Below are 25,371 nucleotides of genomic sequence, written 5' to 3'. Positions count from 1 at the left end.
AACGTTAGTGTTGTCTGGGCCACAGTACAGCCCAGGCCAAATCAGACCAGGCCCCACAGCAAAGAAAGATGACACAGCCAAGGCTTTGTTCCAATCGTCTTCAAAAACTCCTCAATGCGGTGGTGTGACAGCGTGCCAAGCAGGGATCTGCTGCCCACGACCATTCCGAGTGCCACTTTCCAACGACGAGAGAGAGAGAGAGAGAGAGAGAGAGAGAGAGAGAGAGAGAGAGAGAGAGAGAGAGAGAGAGAGAGAGAGAGAGAGAGAGAGAGAGAGAGAGAGAGAGAGGAGAGAGAGAGAGAGAGAGAGGTATTCTTTACACCAATTATCTCATGTGTGATCTTGGATGCTGTCCTCCATAACTGTCATCTCTGCTGGGCTCTTGTCGTGGTCTATCATTTTTAATCTTCTCTGTTGTCTCCTGCTTCTCAGCTGGTGTCACTGGGTATGTTTGAAATGGCGCCCTGGTCCCTTTATAGTGAATAAAGCCCCATAGGGCTCTAGTCAAAAGTGGTGCACTAAATAGACTAAATAGGGTATAGGGTGCCATTTCGGACGCAGCCACTGTGCTGTAGTGCCGGGCATTTCCATGATGAGATGGCAAAGCATACGCATTCGTTCATTAATATGATCACCATAGCCACCTGCTACAAACTACAACATGGACTTTAGAAATGAGATTTTAGGATAATACAAGATTATACATTGTGCCCTATGACCAATTCTGGAGTGGGATTTCAATGATGGGGGGTTTTGTGAATTTGGAAAGTATGAGATTATTGTTGGGTATTATTATGCTGCACTTGGTTTAGCACCTACTTTGCCCTCCCTCTGCCATGTAATTCCAGCTAATGCCCACCTTTGTCTTCTCAATATGGTTGGCGGTCCTTGACCAGCCAGCCACTTAACTGTTTAATGATTGATTGATTGATTGATTTCAGTTGATTTCATTGACTTTATTGCGTCAAAATACATATACACACAGTACATACATCTTTTAACTTTTCAGGGATGACACAAAGTCAATGACTTATTTCCATTGTGTTCCCTTATTTCCATTCATAAGAACCTTGAATCCAAATTAGAAAAATACAAATAAAATTGCAATCATCCTACAGCATAACTACACTTGCAGACTGTCTTTATCTGGGTATTGCATAGACACGGAGTCAGAATAAAGAACTTGCCTTGGAGAAAACATTGACATACTGTAAGTTCACCCAATTGAATGCTTTATCACAGAGAATACCTTGAGAATACATGAACGTATATATTCTCACCTGTTATGTAAGGTCTTTATGTACCTGCCACCCAAGTCATGGCCCTGGGAAAGCGAGAGAGAGAGAACGAGAGAGAACGAGAGAGAGAGAGGGAGAAAGAGACGGAATATAGAGAGACAGAATAGAGTGCCAGTCAATTATTCAGGAAGCGAAATATGGTCCATCTTCCACCGCTCTGGCTGCTCTAAACCTGTATGGCCTGGACTCACCTTATACCAGGATACAGATTTAGTCGCTAGCTTAGTAGTTCTCCTCAGCACTGCTCCAGTGTGCTGTAGCATGTGGCGTTTAGCATTATCGGTGCACTCCTGTGTAATGTGTAAATAAGTACAGTGGGTGTCTTCGCTTGGCTGTGTAAGGCAAGCTGTAGGTTGTTTGCACAAACAGATATTTTAAAGGGACAGGTTATTTTAAGAAGGGATCAAATATTCATTGCGGCAGAGAGGCCTGCCCTGGAGCATACATACTGTGTGTTTTTCTCCTTTCTGTGTGAGTATGTTGGAATTATTTTCACACAGTGTGCTATATGGGATATATGGGTAACTGTATGTGGACAATGTCTGTATAAGGATAAGCAATGTATGTGTGTTGATATGCTCACGAGCACAGCTTTGCATACCGTGGATTTGTGTGTGTGTGTATGCACGTTTGCGTAAATCCCTGCAGTTGTTCTGGCTTAGACATAAAAGGCCACGCTACTCTATTGGGCTTCCTGAGGTTGGCACTGTGATGAAGGCCCAGACTAAATATGGGTAGCACTCTTTTTCTCGTCTCACTCTTCCTTTCTCCCCCTTTCTCATTCTCCCCCCCCCCCCCCCCCCCTCTCTGTCTTGCGCTCTCTCTCTCTCTCTCTCTCTCTCTCTCTCTCTCTCTCTCTCTCTCTCTCTCTCTCTCTCTCTCTCTCTCTCTCTCTCTCTCTCTCTCTCTCTCTCTCTCTCTCTCTCTCTCTCTCTCTCTCTCTCTCTCTCTCTCTCTCTCTCAGTGCCAACCCAAAGGAGAGGCTTAAAGAGTTAGGTTTGAGAAAGCTAACACCCCACTGTGGTAGACTTCCTATGAGAGCTGCTGAGGCTCTCATACAACGCACTTCAAAGCTCATACGCTGCTCTTTGAAACCTTGGAAGTAGGTATGGTTCTGTTCTCTAATGGCTTCAGTGTGTTTCTTCCTGAGTTTACTTTTCTATAATTATAGGGCTTATTTTGTCTGTTTATTTCTTGGGCTGTTCGCTGGCATTCTTTGTTTTTCGGTCCATGTGTTTGTCTGTTGGCGGTGTATGTGTGTGTGTGTGTGTGTGTCTCTTACACGAGTCAAATGTAATAGAGTCTGTTGCACATGTTGTTAATGGTTCCCGTTCATACAAAGACCTGTACATAGCTAGACATGACCGCCTTGTCGACCTGATAGCTACTGAGGTGAGAGGCTGGTTTGATGTTGATGAAAATGTGTTTTCTTGTATACCAAATATGCCAGATATTGTTGTGGTGGGGAGAACAGAGGGAGGTGTCCATTTTGGAAGTGGGTTGCTCGTTTCACTCTTACATGGAGCAGGCCTTTGCTGACAAGTTACTGAAATACCAACCCCTCGTGTCATGCCTGAACAGCCTCGGTTATCAGTGCAAGCGTGTGGTGCTGATATTCGGGAGTCTCGGCCATATATACTGAACAAAAATATAAACGCAACATGCAACAATTTCAAAGATTTTACTGAGTTACAGTTCATATAAGGAAATCAGTCAATTGAAATAAATTCATTAGGCTCTAATCTATGGATTTCACATGACTGGGAATACAGATATGCATCTGTTAGTCACAGATACTTAAAAAAAGAAAATGGGCCTAGGATCTCTGTCACGCCCTGGCTCTGGGGACTCTTTAGAGTTGAGCCAGTGTGTGTAGTTTCTAGGTTATATTTTCTATGTTTAGGTTCTAGATCGTTTAGATCTATGTTGGCCAGGGTGGTTCCCAATCAGAGGCAGCTGTAGCTCGTTGTCTCTGATTGGGGACCATACTTAGGCAGCCTGTTCGGTGTGGGATCTTGTTCCGGATAGGTATGTTATTTAGTCTACCTAGGACTTCACGTATCGTTTGTTTGTTGTTTTGTCGTGTGTTAAGTACGTTAAATAAATATGTACGCTTATCACGCTGCGCCTTGGTCCGTCTCGTACGTAAACGATCGTGACAGAAGATCCCACCAATCCTGGATCAAGTAGCGTGATGAGGAGAGAGGATGGACTTGGGAGGAGATGAGCGAGAGTCTGGCAAGAGGGATGGAGGCCATGATCACGGGGGAGAGACAAGCCCAAAATTTTTTTAGGGGGGGGCTCAAGCCGTGGACGACGAGGCAGCAGGAGGCCGCGATAGAGCGGTTCAGCCGTTTAGCAGAGGAGGCCGCCAGATTAAGGGGGTCATTGGTGCAGAGGGAGCAGAAGGAAAGTGTAGAGGCACGGCGAGAGGAGCTGGTTAGGCAGCAGAAGGAGCGGGGGTTAATGAAGGAACTCAGTCCCGCTCCTCGCACTAATCAAGTGGTGCGTGTCGCCAGTCCGGTCCGGCCCGTTCCTGATTCCCGCACTAAGCCAGTGGTGGGTGTTCCCAGCCCAGTCCGGCCCGTTCCTGCTCCCCGCACCAAGCCAGCTGCTCCACTCCGGAGCCAGAGCAATCCGCTCCACCGGGGTCCAGTCCAGCTCCGGTCAGCCGCTCCACTCCGGAGCCAGAGAAGTCCGCTCCACCGGTGCCCAGTCCAGCTCCGGTCAGCGGCTCCAGTCCAGAGTCCACCGTCGTCGGGTAGATTCACCGTCGTCGGGTCCAGCTCCAGTCAGCGGTGCTAGACCAGACCAGGGGCACAACTGGGAGGTGGAGAGAAAGTGGTGGTCACGCCCGGAGCCGGATCCGCCTCCGAGGTGGAATGCCCACCCGGCCCCTACCCTGTTTATGTTTATGTGGCGCGGTCGGAGTCCGCACCTTTGGGGGGGGGGGGGGGGGGGTACTGTCACGCCCTGGCTCTGGGGACTCTTTAAAGTTGAGCCAGGGTGTGTAGTTTCTAGGTTATATTTTCTATGTTTAGGTTCTAGATCGTTTAGATCAGGGGTGTCAAACTCATTTTAGCTCAGGGGCCACATGGAGGAAAATCTATTCCCAAGTGGGCCGGACCGGAAAAATCATGGTATATATATAACTTAAAAACAACAACTTCAGATTGTTTTCTTTGTTTTAATACGATCAACATACAACATAAAGCTGGAGCCTGAGGACAGTGTGTCCAAAATAGTACAAGCACAACATCACTATTAATCATAAAACACGTCAAGTTTATTTGAAAATTCTAAAGAAAAAGAACACACAAACACACAATGCCTCAGTGATTAACAGAACTGTTTCACAGATCACAGAACTATATCAGGGTGTCATTTCTCAGGCAGAAATGTAGATAAAAATAATGAAATCCTGTTCCCCAAACAAGTGCAAGAACCACAGAGTCAAGAATAGGTTAAATATACAAATAAAATAAAAACAATTAAAAACAATAGCACAGCAACATAAAAACATATAAACATAAAGCTGGAGCCTGAGGACAGTGTCCAAAAGCACAACATCACTATTAGTCATAAAACACCTCAAGTTATTTGAAAGTTCTGAGGACAAAGAACACACAAACACACAATGCCTCAGTGATTAACAGAACTGTTTCACAGATCACATAACTATATCAGGGTGTCATTTCTCAGGTAGAAATGTAGATAAAAATAATGAAATCCTGTTCCCCAAACAAGTGAAAGAACCACAGAGTCAAGAATAGGTTAAATATACAAATAAAATAAAATCAATTAAAAACAATAGCACATCAACATAAAAACATATAAACATAAAGCTGGAGCCTGAGGACAGTGTCCAAAAGCACAACATCACTATTAATCATAAAACACCTCAAGTTATTTGAAAGTTCTGAGGACAAAGAACACACAAACACACAATGCCTCAGTGATTCACAGAAGTATATCACAGATCACAGAACTATATCAGGGTGTCATTTCTCAGGCAGAAATGTAGATAAAAATAATGAAATCCTGTTCCCCAAACAAGTGCAAGAACCACAGAGTCAAGAATAGGTTAAATATACAAATAAAATAAAATCAATTAAAAACAATAGCACATCAACATAAAAACATATAAACATAAATCTGAAAGCGTTGCTCAAACTCCCGTAACAGTCCCGTTATTTTATCTTTGAACCGCTTCATGTCTGCCACATGTTGGGTCGCGCACACATTTTTCAGACAGGGGAAGTGAGCTGCATCACCACCGGCAAGTTGCGTCTCCCACAATGACAGCTTCAACTTGAAAGAACGTATGCTGTCATAATACTGCGTGACAACTTTGTTGCGCCCTTGCAGCTGTTTGTTCAAGTTATTCAGGTGCTCTGTAACATCCACCATAAATGCAAGGTCCTGCATCCATTCTGCGGAATGAAATTCTAACACTGGTTTGCCCTTTTCTTCCATGAACTGTTCAATTTCTTCTCGTAAATCAAAGAAACGCCTCAGCACAGCACCTCGGCTTAACCATCTTACCTCAGTGTGGTATGGCAGGCCATAGATGTGGTCTTTCTCTCTGAGAAGGCTGTCAAACTGACGGTGATTCAGGCTTCTGGATCGGATGAAATTAACAGTTTGGATGACCACCTTCATGACGTTATCCATCTTTAATGACTTGCAACACAAAGCCTCCTGGTGCAAAATACAGTGAAAAGTCAAAAAATCACGTCCTCCATTTGCAGATTGCACTTTCTCTCTGAACTTTGTCACAACGCCTGCTTTTTTCCCGATCATTGAGGGCGCACCATCTGTAGCCAGGCTGACAGCGCGGGACCAGTCCACTCCGACCCTGTCCAGCGCGCCGACGAGTGCGGTAAAAATATCAGCTGCTGTCGTTGTATCTGTCATCGGCACCAACTCCACTAACTCCTCGGTGACGGTTAATGTGTCATCAACTCCGCGGATGAAAATGGCCAGTTGTGCAACATCTGTAATGTCCGTGCTTTCATCAATTGCAACCGAAAACGCAATAAATGACTTTACTTTTTGCTTCAACTGGCTGTCCAAATCCACTGAAAGATCGGAAATCCTGTCTGCAACTGTGTTTCTTGTCAGGCTGATATTTGCTAAAGCCTGCCGCTTTTCAGGGCACACAATCTCCGCTGCCTTCATCATGCATGTTTTTACAAATTCACCCTCACTAAATGGTTTTGAAGCCACTGCGATTTCATTAGCAATGAGGTAGCTAGCTTTCACTGCAGCGTCACTGATGTCTCGGCTGTGAGTAAACACAGACTGCTGTTTCTTCAGACCCGCCAACAGTTCATTCACCTTCTCTCATCTCCGCTGTCCTTGAAAGTTGTCATATTTGTCGGCATGAAGACTCACATAGTGGCGACGAAGGTTATATTCTTTCAGCACTGCAACATGCTCTGAACACACCAAACATACAGCTTTCCCATTCAATTCTGTGAATAAATAGGATGACCATTTTTCTTGGAACACTCTGCACTCTGCGTCCACTTTTCTCTTTTTTGACAGAGACATATTGGGGCAATGAGGGTGCCAAAGCACATAATGTTAAAAGTAGAAGCCGTAATAAATATTGCGGGCAAAACAAAGTAGCTCATTGGCTGCACGTGCTTGACCTACTTGCTCTGCCCCGGTATAAACAGTTTGCTTGCTTAACACAATTGCTATTGCGCCATCCAGTGGACGCAATTGGAAAAGCAGTTTATTTTATTGAAAAATTGCAGCGCATTTTTATACTTTACAAAAAAAAAATATATATATATATATATATATATATATATTTTATTTTTTTATTTTTTTTTAAATCATCTCGCGGGCCGGATTAAACCCGTTTGCGGGCCTGATCCGGCCCGCGGGCCGTACGTTTGACACCCCTGGTTTAGATCTATGTTGGCCAGGGTGGTTCCCAATCAGAGGCAGCTGTAGCTCGTTGTCTCTGATTGGGGACCATACTTAGGCAGCCTGTTTGGCACAAGTCGGTGTGGGATCTTGTTCCGGATAGGTATGTTATTTAGTCTACCTAGGACTTCACGTATCGTTTGTTTGTTGTTTTTTCGTGTGTTAAGTACGTTAAATAAATATGTACGCTTATCACGCTGCTCCTTGGTCCGTCTCGTGCGTAAACGATCGTGACAATCTCATCACGGTATTTCTGTGCAGTCAAATTGCCATCGATAAAATGCATTTGTGTTCGTTGTCCGTAGCTTATGCCTGCCCATACCATAACCCCACCGCCACCATGGGGCACTCTGTTCACAACGTTGACATCAGCAAACCGCTCGCCTACACCACCCCACACGTGTTGTCTGCAGTTGAGAGGGCGGTTGGATGTACTGTCAAATCTCTAAAACGACGTTGGAGGTGGCTTATGGTGGAGAAATTAACATAACATTATCTCGCAACAGCTCTGGTGGACATTCCTGCAGTGAGCATGCCAATTGCACACAAAAACTTGAGACCACTGTGGCATTGTGTTGTGTGACAAAACTGCACATTTTAGAGTGGCCTTTTATTGTCCCCAGCACAAGGTGCACCTGTGTAATGATCGTGCTGTTTAGTCAGCTTCTTGATATGCCACACCTGTCAGGTTGCGTTTATATTTTTGTTCAGTGTACATAGGCTGACAGTACATGGCTTTCAGGCCTGCATTAGACAGAGTCCAAGCAGATAGCGAGGCACTGCTCCGTGTCAGCAGTCAAGGGCAGCCTTGCTATGTGGAGAAGAAGGTGCCATCTGTAGTGTCCAGATATCCGTGTCCTTTGAAATGTTTGAATCCTTCTTGACTGTAATGTGATTTGTGGATTCAAATAAAGTATTTAAAATGTGTGTGTGTGTGTGTGTGTGTGTTTGCGTGCGTGCGTGAGTGAGTGCTACTATCGTGCGTCTGTATGTCCTAGTGTGCGCACATGTCTGTCCACATACCTCCTCCAGGAGTCCTCTTACCCCTTGGCTCTTCTACACTGTTGTCTCATCAATGTGGCCTTTAGCCTGAGAGGAGACACGTCTACAAGATAAGGACTGTGTTATCCTACACCTTCGCCGCAACACAACATGTGCCTGACATTCCCACTTAGGTGGGCACTGTGGAGAATTCACTGTGATGAGAGCCTCCATTTTCTGACACAACCCATTTAGTGTGCTCTCAGAGAGCGAGCAGAGTGAGCCTCATCTGCACCACAGCTTTTTGTATTGGTATCAATACAGCTCTTCTGAGAGAACGAGGGAATGGATAAAGAAAGAGAGAGAATGAGATCTGCTTTTCATCAGGAGGCACTTTGAGAATGAATAGAGGTGAGCCAGAGGCCTTTAATATCCACTCACCTTCAGAGATAGGACAATGTCCCAAATGGCCCTCCATTCCTTATATAGTGCACTACTTTTGACCAGAGCCCATATGGCTCTGGGTCCGGTTTCCCAAAGGCATCTTAAGGTTCTAACGATGAACTTAGCCTTAATATGCTTTTGGGAAACCGGGCCCTGGTCAAAAGTAGTGCACGATAAGGCCTCCCGAGTGGCGCGGCGGTCTAAGGCACTGCATCGGAGTGCTTGAGGCATCACTACAGACCCGGGTTCGTGACCGGGAGACCCATGAGGAGGCGCACAATTGGCCCAGCGTCATCCGGGTTAGGGGAGGGTTTGGCCGTCCGGGATTTCCTTGACCAACTGGGCGCCTGCAAGCTGACTTCGGTCGCCAGCTGGATGGTGTTTCCTCCGACACATTGGTGTGGCTGGCTTCAGGGTTAAGGGAGCAGTGCGGCTTGGCAGGGTCGAGTTTCGGAGGACGCATGGCTCTCGACCGTCGGGAGTTGCAGCGATGGGACAAGACTGTAACTACCAATATAGGGAATAGGATGCCATTCGGGATGCAGCCATACACTCCTCTCATACCTCTGTTGATACCCTGTAAAGAAAGCACTAGTATTTATTTGTTGTGGTGTGACATCACCTAGTGGTCTTTTACTATCAGCTCTCCACCAATCAGAGAGCGGCCTTCATTTCCACCTGCCCCCTCTATTAGCTGTTTTGCCTGAGAGAGACTCTGTCACATACTGGCATCACTAAAGTCATTGGACGGTATTCATTTAGTAGCTCCAATCTGCAACCTAACCCAAACCCAAACCCTGGCTCCACTAGCTATGGGGACCTGTTTCCCTAATGTGTGCAGTCAGACAGAATTACTCAGACTGGTGCTGTGTCTGTGCGTGTGCGTCTGTGCGTCTGTGTGTGTGTAAAGTGTAGAGCAGCACCCACCACCACCCTGAGTCATCTCTGAATCATCACTATACTCCAGTCAGATCTAGTGGTAATCCCAGGCCTGAAAGGCTGCAGCGTCTAGCTCTTTTCCCCCACGCCTCAGCACTTGTTTTCAGCCTCCATTTTGGATCGAAACACTGTAAACGGTGCGCTAATTGCGAGGTAAACCCAATCAGCAGAGGGAGGATTTGCTGGAGACGGTGTGTACTTTTACTTGGAGACGATGTAATGACTTTTGGTGCTGAGGTATGAGGAAAAGCAGCAGAGCCTGTCCCTGTCTAGCTAGAGGAGCCTGTCGGTGTTCTGTTAGTTAGACGATTGGAGAAATCAGAGGAAGAAATTGTTTCTGCATCACTATGTTACTGGTACATTTATTACACGATTGCATCGCTATTTTACTGGTACATTTATTACATGAGTGCAGCTGTGTTTCACCTGTAAATCCATCATGGTGACCTTGAGGGAGATGATTGATGATGTCATAATGATTTCATTGAGATTGAATGAAGGTTGTTTGATGGTCAGACTAAGAAACTAACCTGAATGTGAGCGGCATGCAGATACAATACTAAAACTAACAGTCAATACTGTGACTGTAAACGCTACGCCACGCCCACAGACGTTTCTTCTCTGAAATGAGTCTTGATTTGAGTACCTCCCTGACGCTTCACCGAATGCGAACACATTCAGGTCCGTCTGATTGGTCCAGAAAACAATGGGTTGGGCCAGAGCCAGAACACACGTGGGTAAAGCGGTGGTTTGAAAATGTGTCTTTGGCTTTGATGCTCTGATTGGAGACTATCCAATCACTGATTACTTTGTTTTGTACAACGCCCTCTCGTGCCCCTCGTCACCACAAACGACTTCAATGATGGCAGTCTCAGACTAAATTATGTAGCGAACGACTGAGCAGCGGAAGAACTTAGTGTGAGTCGTCAGGCTAGGTCAGACAGCAGCCTGCATGTGAGCAGCATGCAGATCTAGTGATCTACTATTTCTAACAGTCAATGCTGTTACTGTGATGGTACTGACAGTGATGTAACGGTAATGATTAACATTAATGACCATATTGTTTATAGTCATCCACAACGGAGAGGTTTGGTTAGATATGATGGTCAGATAGCAGCCTGCATGTAAACGGCATGTAGTTCTAGTGATCTACTATCACTAACAGTCAATGCTGTTACTGTAACAGTATTAACTGTGATGTAATGGTAATGGGCATTTTGTTTATGCTCATTCACAATGGAGGTTGGTTTGGTTGGACATTTTATTTTATTTAGATCTTCCACTGCAGAAGCAGACCCTTAGTTTCTGTCCACTGTTGTCTGTTTGCAGTTTCTTTGTTATTTATTGATAGCGGCTGTATTCTCAAAATACGTTTTAGTGGAGACAGTGGTGCTATCTTTGTCTTTGTCTCTCGTCTCTCTCCCTCGCTCCCCTCTCTCTAGGCTGTCTTCACCAGCTTGTGCTGGCTGTACTAACGAGCAGTGCTTTCCCACTCACAGGAAAATGATGATGATACAGCAGAAACGACACAGAGACAATGCACAGAGAGGATGAGAAAGAGAGGCACCATCACTCTTTTCCCCCTGCACTTAACTACATATGTGTGTATCCCTGGGGTGCACTACATCTCTGTCTCTCCCTCTGCCTCCCTTTCTGTCTCTCCCTATGCCTCCCTTTCTCTCCATTTTGTTTTCACTTGTTTGTCATCTTCACTGTATTTTCCCCTCTTTCTCCTGTTTAGATTCCTCCACTAGCCCTCCTCGCTCTTCCTTTCTCCCTCTCTTTGTTATTACATCTTCCTCCCTCCTCGCCCCATCACCTCATTTGTCACTAAGTGGACCGCTTCTATAAGTCTGTGACTCCACACACCTATAGAGCATCCTTGTCCATCTCCCTCCTCCATCTTCCTCCTCCCACTTCCCACCTCTGACTCTGTATGTGCCTTTGTGATGGAACTGGGATCTAACCCTTATGTTATGTTATGTTATGTTATGCGTAGAGTGCGCTACTAAAGCAGCAGTGTTCAAATATGCTCACACACACCCACATTCACACACACACTTGTAAATGCACACACATTCTATCCTTTCTTTCCCCCTACTCTCTCAATGACAGAAGCTCCTTTCCCTATGCATTTCTATTCCATTTGTATCCATGATTCCCCGTCATCACATTCTCCATCTTTCCTCTTCCTTTCCCTCTCTTACCGTCTCTTACTCTATTTTCCTCTCTCTCACCTCTCTCTCTCTCTCTCTCTCTCTCTCTCTCTCTCTCTCTCTCTCTCTCTCTCTCTCTCTCTCTCTCTCTCTCTTTCCCCTTTCTCTCTTTCCCCTCTCGTTTTCCTTCCTCTCCCCCTCCCTCCCTCCCTCTCTCATTCTTTCCCTTCCCCTCTCTCTCTCTCTCTCTCTCCCATCTCTCCCTCTCTCTCTAAATATAGTCCCTTTGAAGCATGGCTGTGTTGTTTCTTTTTGCAACACTCTGAGACAAATATCTGTCATCCAACATCTGAGAGAGGAGTGGGGTACGAGCGAGGAGATATTGTAAGATTTATGACAGGGAAAGAACAGTGGTTAAGGGATATGATATTCATCTGTCTTAGCATGTGTGTAATGGCAAACGAGGAGAAGGGGAAAGATAAAGAGAGATGGAGCGAGGGTGAAGGAGGAAAAGACACAGAAAAGGAGTTACTCTACTACACTATAATGAGAGAGGGAGAGAGAGAGGGGTTGTGACATTTCTGATCCTCATTTTGTAATTGAATAATAATCTCTCTTGAGAACATACTTAGTATTGTGTGTGTGTGTGTGTGTGTGTGCGTGCGTGCGTTCGTGCGTGCATTGCATGTGTGTGCACTTGTGTGCGATGGCGCGCGTGTGTGTGAGCGTTTGCTCATTTTGTGTGTGTGTGTGTGTCAGAGGAGAGAGAGATTGTAAGAAGGAGAAAAGAGAGAGAAACCCCTAGGGCTGAATGCATCCCAATACTGCCACCTACTGTTACATAGTAGTCAATACAGCTCCAGTTGTTGCAGATTTCCCATGCCATTTATCCTGACACAGATTCCCACCCACAGCTAAGGATTACTCACATCTCATCAATTGTCCTCTCTATCCCTTCAGGATAGGTGTAATGAGTTTGTATAATAATACTTTGTACAATTACGATAATTAATATACATAGTATGATAAACAGCCATCCTACTGGGCACAGAGGTCAGTTCAACGTCTAGTTTTGATTTACATTTGGTTGAGGTGTCAACTAACGTGAATTCAACGTAAAATCAGCAAAATTCACTAGGCCATTGGATTTAGGTTAAAAGTTGGGTGAAAAAAATAAGAAATTCCCTTATGTTGATGATTTTTTGCTTATCCAATCAGTTGTCCACGTTGATTCAACGTCATCAAATTTTTTGATTGAAATGATGTGGAAACAGTGTTGATTCAACCAGTTTTTGCCCAGTGGGATGTCAAGCCCTGTCATGGGGGCAGGATGTTAAATCATGTCACATCATCTTCTCTACAGGAACACAAGCATTTCACTACACCCGCAATAACATCTGCTAAACATGTGTATGCAACCAATATTTTGTATTTTTATTTGATTGACAGTGATGACTGTGTACACACATGCATGCACGCACACACACACACACACACACACACTTCACATGTCCCAACCCAAGACTGATCTTCTGTACTTCTGGTACACTGTGTTCGGTCGCCATTGGCACATGGGACCTAGCCCCTTCACATCAGTGTATCCATCCTCCCTGTGGTAGAAGAGCCATATCGCCAATGACATGATCTCCTTCCGCCTCACTTATCAAGACTATGCAATGCTCATGAGAATGGCAGGAGGCTTGAAGGTGTGCACTGTAAAAATAAAAAAACTCAAAACACCATGATTGAGTAATTAAACCATGAAAAGTAGTGCACCTAACCTGAGATCTGGTGTTTGGAGGGTGATTGAATGTAAACCCAATGTAAGTGATGATACACATAAAGAAAACAGAATAGAAGTACTTTGAAACACCCAAAGTGGTTCTTCAATCTGAATATTGGTGTTTTTAAGAGTGTTGTGAAAACACTTTTTGGGGTTTCAGTGCATGTAAAAAGCAGCATCATGGCACTTTCTATTTTTTTTTTTTTTTTGCCGACTGTGTCTCTCATAAAACAAAATAGTCAAGAAATTCTAATGTTTTATAACCTAAATATTGATTGATGATAAGGGCCTATGGAGAATATTTTTTTGTGGAATTCCACCTTTTTCAATGCTTTATTTAGACAGATTAGAAACAGGAGGAGACATAGGAGTGAAATTGGGATAGATGGAAGCGGGAATTGAACCCCTGACTTCTGGGGAAGTAAGATGGTAGATTTACACATAAATGGACCTCTGTAGCTCAATTGGTAGAGCATGGCGCTTGTAACGCCAGGGTAGTGGGTTCGATCCCTGGGACCACCCATACGTAAAAATGTATGCACACATGACTGTAAGTCGCTTTGGATAAAAGCGTCTGCTAAATGGCATATTATATTATTTAATTGGAATTTCATTGGAATTTTAAACACTCAACCATACAGCCACACTGTAAAAAAAAATCTAGGGTGAATTGAAATGGACAAAAAACAACAACAACCAACATACAGTATACTTTGTATACTGATTTGTTAATTTCATTTTACACAAAAATGTAAGAGTAAATCCAGCTTAATATGTTGCTCAAAATGTAAGTATCGTTTATGAGGATAACCAAATATAGAGAACATTTTGTGATTGAACTCATTGGAAGTCTGGTTTTAATCTCCTTGCACTTCCTATCTTGTCACATGGCTCTTGCCAACATTTTTTGACTTTAGGATTCTTATACACAATGTTGTATGTTCGAAGAAAGAAAAGTAACTTCTATATTAGTATTAATCAGCTTGTTGTGCCATGAGGTGTAATGGATGAACGGATATCAAAACCGTCAGGCAAAATGACGTTCAATGATGATGAGACGACCCATTCCCTCATTTCCAACTTTTAATAGTAGAGGCAAATACAGTATCCTGCAATGCTTGCTGTAAAATCTGTAGTTAATGCTGGAGGATTGAGCACTGTGCTCAACAATGCCTGCCAAAATGGGTTAAACTGGCAAATCAGATATATAAATCAATGTTAAATATTAAAATAGTCAAGAAGAAGTGATCTAATTCTGCACTATACAGGATTTGAAACACCATAATAATGTTTAGAAGCTATAGAGAGAGGAATAGAGACCAAAAGAGAAGGGATCTATTTCTGCACTAAATAGAACTCGAAATACCAAAATAGTGTTTTCAACCATTACCGGTAGTGCTCCCAGTCTCTGGCAAGGTGTTGCACAACACTTAGTTAAGTGGTGTTACAACACACCATGTAATGATTCAAAACATCTCAGGGTGATGTGTTTCAATACTCCAGCAAAGTTAAGGTTTCTTCTCCTTCGTGGTGGTGGCAGTTGCCACTAGTTTTGTTGTTAAAAGCACTTCATTCTAACAGGGTGAGTTGTATAGTATGCTGTTACTCATCCATGTATTTATTCTCTCTCATCTCTCTCCCTCTCCATCTCTCTCCTATTTTTCTGACTTTATTTATTCTTCCTCTCTCTCCAACTATCTCTCCTTCCCCACTCTCTCCTCTCCCCTCTCTCTCGCTCTCTCTCCCCCTTCTCTCTCTCTCTCTCTCCCTTCCCCCCTCCCTCTCTCTCTCCCTCTCTCCGTCCCCCCCCCTCTCTCCAGTCTACGGAGGGAGGGCTACACGGTGCAGGTGGCAGTGAACGACTACCTGGACATCTACTGCCCGCATTACAACACTACCGCCACCAGCCAGCGGGGGACGCTGGAGCGCACCGTGGCCGAACAGTACGTCCTCTACATGGTCAGCTACCGCGGCTACCGCACCTGCGACCCCCAGATGGGCTTCAAGCGCTGGGAGTGCAACCGGCCGCATGCGCCCCAGGCGCCCATCAAGTTCTCTGAGAAGTTCCAGCGCTACAGCGCCTTCTCCCTGGGCTACGAGTTCAACGTGGGCCACGAGTACTACTACATATGTGAGTGGAATATTGCTAAGTCTCTATAGGAGTACAATAATTATGTAATGATGATTGTACTACTACATCTGGAACTGGTGGAGCTGAGGTACTCTTTCTCTATATGGTGTTATAGTCGAGTAATGACAATGGATTGCATAGGCTATCTATATAGCGCTTTCCCAAGTGTACCAAGTGCAGGTACTTTATATTGTAAGTGGGAACTCACTTCAGCCATTACCAATATGTAACAACCACACACATACCTTAGTAAGTTAGAGTTGGACTATTACAGCATTCAAGTTGTGAGTCATTCAACATGAGTTAATTTAACTCTTACACCACAGTCCTAAATATACTTCCTTCCTTGTGAATAAACCTACCACTAATAGCTGTGTTAAACTGCTGTAATAAACTATAATTACCATTTCACTTAGTCCGCATCCCAAATGGCACCCTATTCCCTACATAGTGCACTACTTTTGACCAGAGCTATATAGGCTCTGGTCAAAAGTAGTGCACTATGTAGGGAATAGGGTGCCATTTGGGACATGGACATAGACTCTGAGTGTTAGTTCATAGGCTGGCCTATAGATGGCACATGGCTGACATGTATCTGTATTCTGTTGAAGCCACGCCTACCCATCACCACGGCCACAGCTGCCTGAGACTGAGAGTCTACGTCTGCTGCTCCACAGGTGGGTCTCTCTCTCTCTCTCTCTCTCTCTCTCTCTCTCTCTCTCTCTCTCTCTCTCTCTCTCTCTCTCTCTCTCTCTCTCTCTCTCTCTCTCTCTCTCTCTCTCTCTCTCTCTCTCTCTCTCAATTCAATTTGCTTTATTGGCATGACGTAACAATGTACATATTGCCAAAGCTTACTTTGGATATTTACACTATTAACATAATTAAAATAATAATAATCAATATTGTCAATGGGACAACAGTAACAACAATAACCAAGGGTCAAGATAACCATTGAACAATAACAATATAGAGGACATGTGCATGTTGGTTGGTCTGTCAGACACTGTCCCTCATCTTATGGCAGGCAGCAATGTAGTGTGCTGCCAACCCACAGCTCTCTGCGTCCTCCCCCAACAGGACGGGTAGCCTATTCTCATCAGAGAGGTCTTTGAAACCTTGAAAAACTGTTTCAAATTTGGGGAAATGACACTCTCTAATTGTTTTATATTTTTTACATTTTGTAAGAAAATGCAGCTCTGTCTCAGGTTCTGCTGTGGTGCAGTGGTTGCACAGCCTTTCCTCTACAGGGAGCCAGGTTTTCCTGTGTCTACCCTTCTCAATGGCAAGGCTGTGCTCACTGAGCCTGTACTTTGTCAAGGTTTTTCTAAGGTTTTGATCAGTAACCATGGTCAAATAGTTAGCCACGGTGTACTGTCGATTTAGGGCCAGATAGCACTGCATTTTACTTTGTGCTTGTGCTTGTGTTTCCCAATAAGAAATGTAGTTTTGTTTTGACTGTGTTGTAATTTGGTTTATTCTGATCGATTGGATGTTCTGGTCCTGAGGCTTTAATGTGTTAGTAGAACTGGTTTGTGAACTCAGCCCCAGGACCAGCTGGATGAGGGGACTCTTTTCTTTGCTCAGCTCTTGGTATTGCAGGGCTTGGTAATGATATTAGAGGGGGTCACTGTATTTTAGATGTTTCCAAAACTTAATTGCTCTTTTTTGAGTTTGTATTATAAGTGGATATTGGCCTAATTCTGCCCTGCATGCATTGTTTGTAGTTTTCCTCTGGACATGTAGGAGAATCTTACAGAACTCTGCATGCAGGGTTTCAATGGGATGTTTGTCCCATTTGGTGAAATCTTGTTTTGCAAGTGGACCACACCTCGCTGCCATAAAGTGCAATTGGTTCAATGACACATTCAATTCGTTTTAGCCTAATTTTAATAGGTATTTCAATTTGAATTTATTTTTTAATGGCGTAGAATGCCCTGCGTGCTTTCTCTCTCAGTTCATTCACTGCATCATTAAGGTGTCCAGTTGAGCTCATTTTTAAACCTAAGTAATTGTAGTGTGTGCAGTACTCTATATATTTTGTACCAATTGAGAACTTTGGTCTAATTCCCTGAGATCTGGAAAATCATTATTTTAGTCTTTTTGGGTTTACTGCCAGGGCCCAGGTCTGGCAGTACTGCTCTAGCAGGTCCAGGCTCTGCTGTAGGCCATGTGCTGTGGGTGACAGCAGGCATAGGTCATCTGCGAAGAGTAGGCATTTAACCTCTGAATTGTGGAGACTAACACCAGGGGCTGGGGATTTTTCTAGAATAGTGGCCAATTCGTTTATGTAAATATTGAAGAGTGCAGGGCTCAGATTGCAACCCTGGCGAAGGCCCCGCCCCTGGTTAAAGAATTCTGTTATCTTCTTGCCAATTTTGATGCTACACGTAATTGATTTAATTATGTCATATGTTTTACCCCCTACACCACTTTCAATAACTTTGTAGAACAGTCCTGTATGCCAAATAGAATCAAATGCTTTTTGGAAGTTGATAAAGCAAGCGTACATTTTGGTATTATTTTGGTGGACATGTTTATCTATCAGGGTGTGTAGGGTGTAAATATGATCGGTCGTGCGATGTTTTGGTATAAATCCAATTTGGCTTTTGCTCAAGACATTGTGCTTATTAAGGAAGTTTAGAACTCACTCACTCACTCACACACACACACCGTCACGCACGCACACCCAACTGTGTTTTCGTGAAATCTCAGGACTTTTTGTAGTGCACATTTTTTTTTGCATTAAAAATCCTCTTTTCCCTAACCCTTAACCCTGACCCTTAACCTAACCCTTAAGCTTAAAATAGCATTTGAACAAATTCGGGACCTGACTTTTCAAAAAAGCTCTTGTTTTCCTACCTTTTCAGGACATTAAGGTGAAATGTTACGACATTGGGGTCCTGATAATGGAGGAAAACAAGTGCACGCACACACACAGTTGACACTGGATACCTGAGGCTACAGCCTGACAGTGTTTTTCCAGGGTTCTGATAGTGAGGTTATTTCTATCTCATTTCTATCTTCCTGGGTTGGTATGATGTTCTATGCTATTCTATGTTCCAGGGCTTTGATAGTGATGTTCAGTGTTATTCTGGGTCTCAGTGCTCTGATAGTGTTTGATAAGAATGCTCTCTCTTCTATCCTGATGTGCTCTCTCTCTATCTGATGCTTTCCCTCTCTCTCTCCCCCTCTTTCTCTTTTCCCTCTATCTCTCTCTATTTCCCTCTCTCTCCCCCACTCCCCTCTCTTTGTTTCTGTCTCACACTCTCTCTCTCTCTCCTCAACATCTCCCCCTCTCGCTCATTTCTGCATCTCTCTGATAGTTGATGCGCTCTCTGATAGTGATGTTCTGTGTTATTTTTACTCCAGTAGCCTCTCTCTCCTGCAGGCCTTTGATCAAAGCCCTGTGCTGAAAGCCCCCCCCCACTTCTCTAACCTTGTCACCATTAATACATCCCACACTCAGGCCAGTGTCAGCTTCTGTGTACACATCACCTTAACCCCCTCTCTGAGTGTCAGGGCTAATCTATTGAAGTGTCCACTCGGGTGGTGTGTGTGTGTGTATTTTTTAGTAGAAAGTGTGTGTGTGTGTTTGCATGTGTGTGTCCGTGCATCTGTGCGTGATTGCATGTGTGTGATAGTGTTTACTTTACAAACCACAACCTTTACTCTGCACGGTCTGCTTAATAGCCTACCATCTGAACCCAATTGTTCTCTGCTATTCTCATTCCACTGTATCTCTGTCCTATCTCTTTGGTTTTGAGAGCATTATTCTCTACACATACACATACTTACAATATTAACACACAGTACAGTAGCTCCCTATCAATATGTGAAATCCTTGTACCATATGCTACATCCCTCTTTGCTGTGCAATATTATATGGATAAGCAATGTGCATTCTCATTAAACAATTCACTGAGCTGATGTTAATGTAATGACAAGTCTAGACTATCAGTGTGTGTGATACTTTCCCTCTCAGTGAATATGCCTTAGCTTCGCCTCATAGTATATCTTCATGTACTGGACTGGAGTATCCTGGTATTCACACAATGTGCGTCCCAAATGGCACCATATTCCCTTTATAGTGCACTACTTTTGACCAGGGCCCATAGGGTGCACTATGTAAGTAGTGCAATATATAAGTAATAATAGGGTGCCATTTGACGCGCAATATAGGGAGCCATTTGAGACGTAACCCAGGCTCTGGTCAAAAGTAGTGCACTATATAGGGAAAAGGGTACCATTTGGGAATGTGCCACAGTGCAGTGGCTGCCCAGTTAGTGTGTAAAATAAGTAGTTTGGGCATTTTAATGACATTGTGTATTTGTGTTCCTCTCTCTCTAAGTCTCCCACGATGATGATTCCAGTCAGACCCCTCCTGACTACACATTCAGGCCCAATGTCAAAATACACGACATCGGTGAGTGCGCTCCTTGATGCTCTCTCTCTCTCTCTCTCCCTTTCTTTCTGCATCTCTCTCTGAATACCACCTTGCTAGGCACACAGTCTCACATACAGGTATGCACATCACACACAGGTATGCACATCACACACACACACACTTACACACATTCTCTTTCTCTCTGTCGCTCTTTCTCTCTCATACAGACACACACACGCACACAGTTGTCCTTCCTCAATTGTATCCTAGGACCAATAGGTATTCTAATGAATGGAAGATTCCTGTTTACCAAAGACCAGGAGGTGGAGGTGGTGAACGAGTCGATGGTGCAATTGAGTGGTTATATAAACCCCCTCGTCCTCTCTCTCTCCCTCACTAAAGCCTTTTTTGCTGAGAACCATTTAGCTTTGGCCGCTTCTGGGAACTTGTCGCCAGCCGCGACGGGGCTAAAAGAGTGTGACCCGCATGAGATGGAAACTCAGACCAGGGCACAGGGGGGGGAAGAGCCACTGAGCTATAAGACCATTGAGTGAGTGAGTGAGTGAGTGAGTGAGTGAGTGAGTGAGTGAGTGAGTGAGTGAGTGAGTGAGTGAGTGAGTGAGTGAGTGAGTGAGTGAGTGAGTGAGTGAGTGAGTGAGTGAGTGAGTGAGTGAGTGAGAGAGAGAGAGAGAGAGAGAGAGAGAGAGAGAGAGAGAGAGAGAGAGAGAGAGAGAGAGAGAGAGAGAGAGAGAGAGAGAGAGAGAGAGACTCAATGGTAACTCATGACCGAGCTTTCCAGAGAAAAAAAGAAAGTAAACGCACATAGTCCAAACAACCCAGAATGCCTTGGGGCCTTCTAATGCATCCTTCTGTACTTTATGCATTAGTGACATCAACAGAAAGAGGACAGTAGCAGTCATGACTCATGACCCATAAACACTTACGTAACAATAATATAATAATACTTTTAGCAACAATGTTTATTTTCAATTTACAAACTGTAGAAACAATGAGAATAGAAGGGTTCAGAACTTTTGTGAAACATCACAGTACAGTTGAAAAATATATTGCAAATAGAAATCCAATATGGATGGTGTTAAGAGATAGATGGGAGGTGTTGAATGGAGCTGAAGAATGGGACTAATAACAACTAACAACAACTAATAACAACAAGATAACTAATGTAAAGCATACTGTGTCCATAATAAGTATATAGGTTATAGGTTGAGAGCTTTTGTGAAAGAGCACAGTTAGAAAGATATGGCATATAGAAAATGATCGGAGAGGTTGAGGGTAGAGGAAGTTCAGGAGTAAAAACAAACAAAATAGAATTATTGTAAAATTGACTGTGTCCATAAAATGTATATAGTATGTATAAGCTGGCAGTAGAGGCCTAAGCATTATTGTTCACTAGTTTACTCCAATTAGGGAAGGGGTGGTGGGGTTGGAAAGTAATAAAGGGAAATATACACTGCTCAAAAAAATTAAGGGAACACTAAAATAACACATCCTAGATCTGAATGAATGAAATAATCTTATTAAAAAATTTTTTCTTTACATAGTTGAATGTGCTGACAACAAAATCACACAAAAATGATCAATGGAAATCAAATGTATCAACCCATGGAGGTCTGGATTTGGAGTCACCCTCAAAATTAAAGTGGAAAACCACACTACAGGCTGATCCAACTTTGATGTAATGTCCTTAAAACAAGTCAAAATGAGGCTCAGTAGTGTGTGTGGCCTCCACGTGCCTGTATGACCTCCCTACAACGCCTGGGCATGCTCCTGATGAGGTGGCGGATGGTCTCCTGAGGGATCTCCTCCCAGACCTGGACTAAAGCATCCGGCAACTCCTGGACAGTCTGTGGTGCAACGTGGCGTTGGTGGATGGAGCGAGACATGATGTCCCAGATGTGCTCAATTGGATTCAGGTCTGGGGAACGGGCGGGCCAGTCCATAGCATCAATGCCTTCCTCTTGCAGGAACTGCTGACACACTCCAGCCACATGAGGTCTAGCATTGTCTTGCATTAGGAGGAACCCAGGGCCAACCGCACCAGCATATGGTCTCACAAGGGGTCTGAGGATCTCATCTCGGTACCTAATGGCAGTCAGGCTACCTCTGGCGAGCACATGGAGGGCTGTGCGGCCCCCCAAAGAAATGCCACCCCACACCATGACTGACCCACCGCCAAACCGGTCATGCTGGAGGATGTTGCAGGCAGCAGAACGTTCCAGGCGTCTCCAGACTCTGTCACGTCTGTCACATGTGCTTAGTGTGAACCTGCTTTCATCTGTGAAGAGCACAGGGCGCCAGTGGCGAATTTGCCAATCTTGGTGTTCTCTGGCAAATGCCAAACGTCCTGCACGGTGTTGGGCTGTAAGTATAACCCCCACCTGTGGACATCGGGCCCTCATAACACCCTCATGGAGTCTGTTTCTGACCGTTTGAGCAGACACATGTACATTTGTGGCCTGCTGGAGGTCATTTTGCAGGGCTCTGGCAGTGCTCCTCCTGCTCCTTCTTGCACAAAGGCGGAGGTAGCGGTCCTGCTGCTGGGTTGTTGCCCTCCTACGGCCTCCTCCACGTCTCCTGATGTACTGGCCTGTCTCCTGGTAGCGCCTCCATGCTCTGGACACTACACTGACAGACACAGCAAACCTTCTTGCCACAGCTCGCATTGATGTGCCATCCTGGATGAGCTGCACTACCTGAGCCCCTTGTGTGGGTTGTAGACTCCGTCTCATACTACCACTAGAGTGAAAGCACCGCCAGCATTCAAAAGTGACCAAAACATCAGCCAGGAAGCATAGGAACTGAGAAGTGGTCTGTGGTCACCACCTGCAAAACCAGTCCTTTATTGGAGGTGTCTTGCTAATTGCCTATAATTTCCACCTGTTGTCTATTCCATTTGCACAACAGCATGTGACATTTATTGTCAATCAGTGTTGCTTCCTAAGTGGACAGTTTGATTTCACAGAAGTGTGATTGACTTGGAGTTACATTGTGTTGTTTAAATGTTCCCTTAATTTTTTTGAGCAGTGTATATATTTTTTAAGGATATGTATATATATGTATGTATATCTATTTATATGTATGTATGTGTATATGTATGTATGTATATGTATATATACACTACCGTTCAAAAGTTTGGGGTCACTTAGAAATGTCCTTGTTTTCAAAAACTGGCTCTAACCAGAATAGAAAGAGGAGTGGGAGGCCCCAGTGCCCAACTGAGCAAGAGGACTAGTTTGAGAAACAGGCACCTCACAGGTCCTCAACTGGCAGCTTCATTAAATAGTACCCGCAAAACACCAGTCTCAACGTCAACAGTGAAGAGGCGACTCCGGGATGCTGACCTTCTAGGCAGAGTTGTAAAGAAAAAGCCATATCTCAGACTGCCCATCTTAATCTTTTCTTTTTATTTGCCAGTCTGAGATATGGCTTTTTCTTTGCAACACTGCCTAGAAGGTCAGCATCCCGGAGTCGCCTCTTCACTGTAACAGCTCCAGTTTAGCTAGCACTACCTTACACAATCAGGAACACTATTCCACCTAATACAGCAATGTTCTCTAACTTTGCAACATACTAACTTTTTGTTCAGGTTAAATAATAACACTCACTTCCTGTTTCTATGGTATGAACTCACTCACTGCCCCTCCCTGTCTAAGATAACATACTGATAAATACCTTGTCAACTAATCTCATAGAGTTAGATAAAGCACTCATCCTTGTATTTGTGCAATTATGGCATCTGTGACAGCATGGGCAGCACCATTGAGGCTATCTCTATGTTAAAGTAGTCAATGTTATTTTTATTTTGCGTAAAGCTAATATTGGTGATTTACCGTCACATGCAGTGCTGGAGTCCTGAATCAAATCTTGTGTGTCATTCATTTATTGTGGCCACTAGATGGTGGTGATATAGCTTAAAGCCATTTACTAACCATAGGCCATCCAATTTGAAGAAGAAGACAATGCTCTGATCATTGGCTGATCGCTCCACACCCATAAGAATCGCCACCCAGTTGACTACTTTAAAATGGTGGAAGCCCTCAATGGCAATGTCCATGCTAAAATGGGTTATATCCTATCTCTGTCTAACTGTATGGGTAATCTACCTTTCAGCTGGAACCGTCTGTTTACCACAGGTAATCAGCTGGACCCGGCCCTATCACTTTACCATATGACTTTATTTACCCACGTCACTGGTGTGGATGTCAGGGCTATGTGTCATCATCATAGCCGACAGACATGTTTCCTAATGTTTCTCTGAATGGCTTTGACGTGGCCGAAGCACAGACAAACCAGTCGAGTTGGATGCTGTTCCTCCTATAGGGAGGCTCAGGATTCTGCTCACACATCCCAGGCTTACATTGAGAATGAGATGGATTTTTTCCCTGTTCTCTCTCCTTCTCTTACCCTCCAGCTAATGTAGGATTGTGAATGGGTTTGTTCTATGGTCATTTAATGTAATTGCAAATCCTGCTAGATGAAGCCGAATTGGTAGAATAAAAAGATCCATACATTTAAAAAATGAACAACAAAGTGTGTTTATTCCTCATCCCAAGAGGGAATAGGGCATCATATGTAGCAGCACTGATGATGATTGGCGATTTGTGTTCAATTGCTCTGTCTGTTCTCTGCATGTGGATGTGCATTATTTGTATGCATTGCACAACATCGGCTGTAGATTGATTGAGTTAATGTGTAATTTGATGGTCTCTCTCACTCTCACTCTCACTCTCTCCCCACCCAGATGAATTTAACCCTGAAATTCCCAAACTGGAGAAGAGCGTCAGCGGCAGCAGCCCATCACGCGATCGCCTTCTGCTCACCGTGGCAACACTGCTCATCTCTGCCCTCCTGGTGTCCTAGCGACTGTCTCCCCAAGTGACATCACATGGATACCTGGACCGCTTGGCCTGAAGGACTCTGTATCCACTGACCCTGGGTACAATTAGAAAGTGGAAGTGAACCAAGGAAAGGACACACAATTCAACCAAACAAAAGCCAGAATTACAATAAATTCGACACAACCATAAAAAACAGGACTTTAGGATCGTACTCACTTAAGGAGAGGCCTTCAAAATCTGCCGTTCTGCCCTTGGGCAAGGCAGTTAACCCCCAAAAACAACTGCTCCCCGGGCACCGATGACGTCGATTAAGGCAGCCCCCTGCACCTCTCGGAGTCAGGGGTTGGGTTAAATGCGGGAGACACATTTCAGTTGAATGCATTCAGTTGTACAACTGACTAGGTATCCCACTTTCCCTTCCCTTTTTCAATTCTATCTCAACTCACCTGTAATCAC

General features: G+C 44.2%; 1 protein-coding gene across 1 annotated transcript in view; it reads left to right on the top strand.

Moving 5' to 3' along the window:
• LOC311125421 (ephrin-A3-like) overlaps positions 1–24,937 on the top strand; it is a gene marked incomplete at both ends in the record, with an annotated part of 116,499 nt that extends 91,562 nt beyond the window's left edge. Inside the window, 4 exons of the mRNA XM_084158402.1 lie at positions 15,362–15,672; positions 16,284–16,349; positions 20,021–20,095; positions 24,819–24,937. Coding sequence (XP_084014528.1) covers positions 15,362–15,672; positions 16,284–16,349; positions 20,021–20,095; positions 24,819–24,937 — 571 coding nt within the window. The remainder of the gene's footprint in view (positions 1–15,361; positions 15,673–16,283; positions 16,350–20,020; positions 20,096–24,818) is intronic.
• Positions 24,938–25,371: the final 434 nt, after the last annotated feature.

This window comes from Coregonus lavaretus (genome assembly GCF_964263955.1).
Source record: "Coregonus lavaretus genome assembly, chromosome: 3".
In the NCBI taxonomy this organism is placed as follows: domain Eukaryota; kingdom Metazoa; phylum Chordata; class Actinopteri; order Salmoniformes; family Salmonidae; genus Coregonus; species Coregonus lavaretus.
The sequence above is the reverse complement of the archived record's forward strand: the minus strand, read 5'-3'. Positions and strand labels throughout refer to the sequence as shown.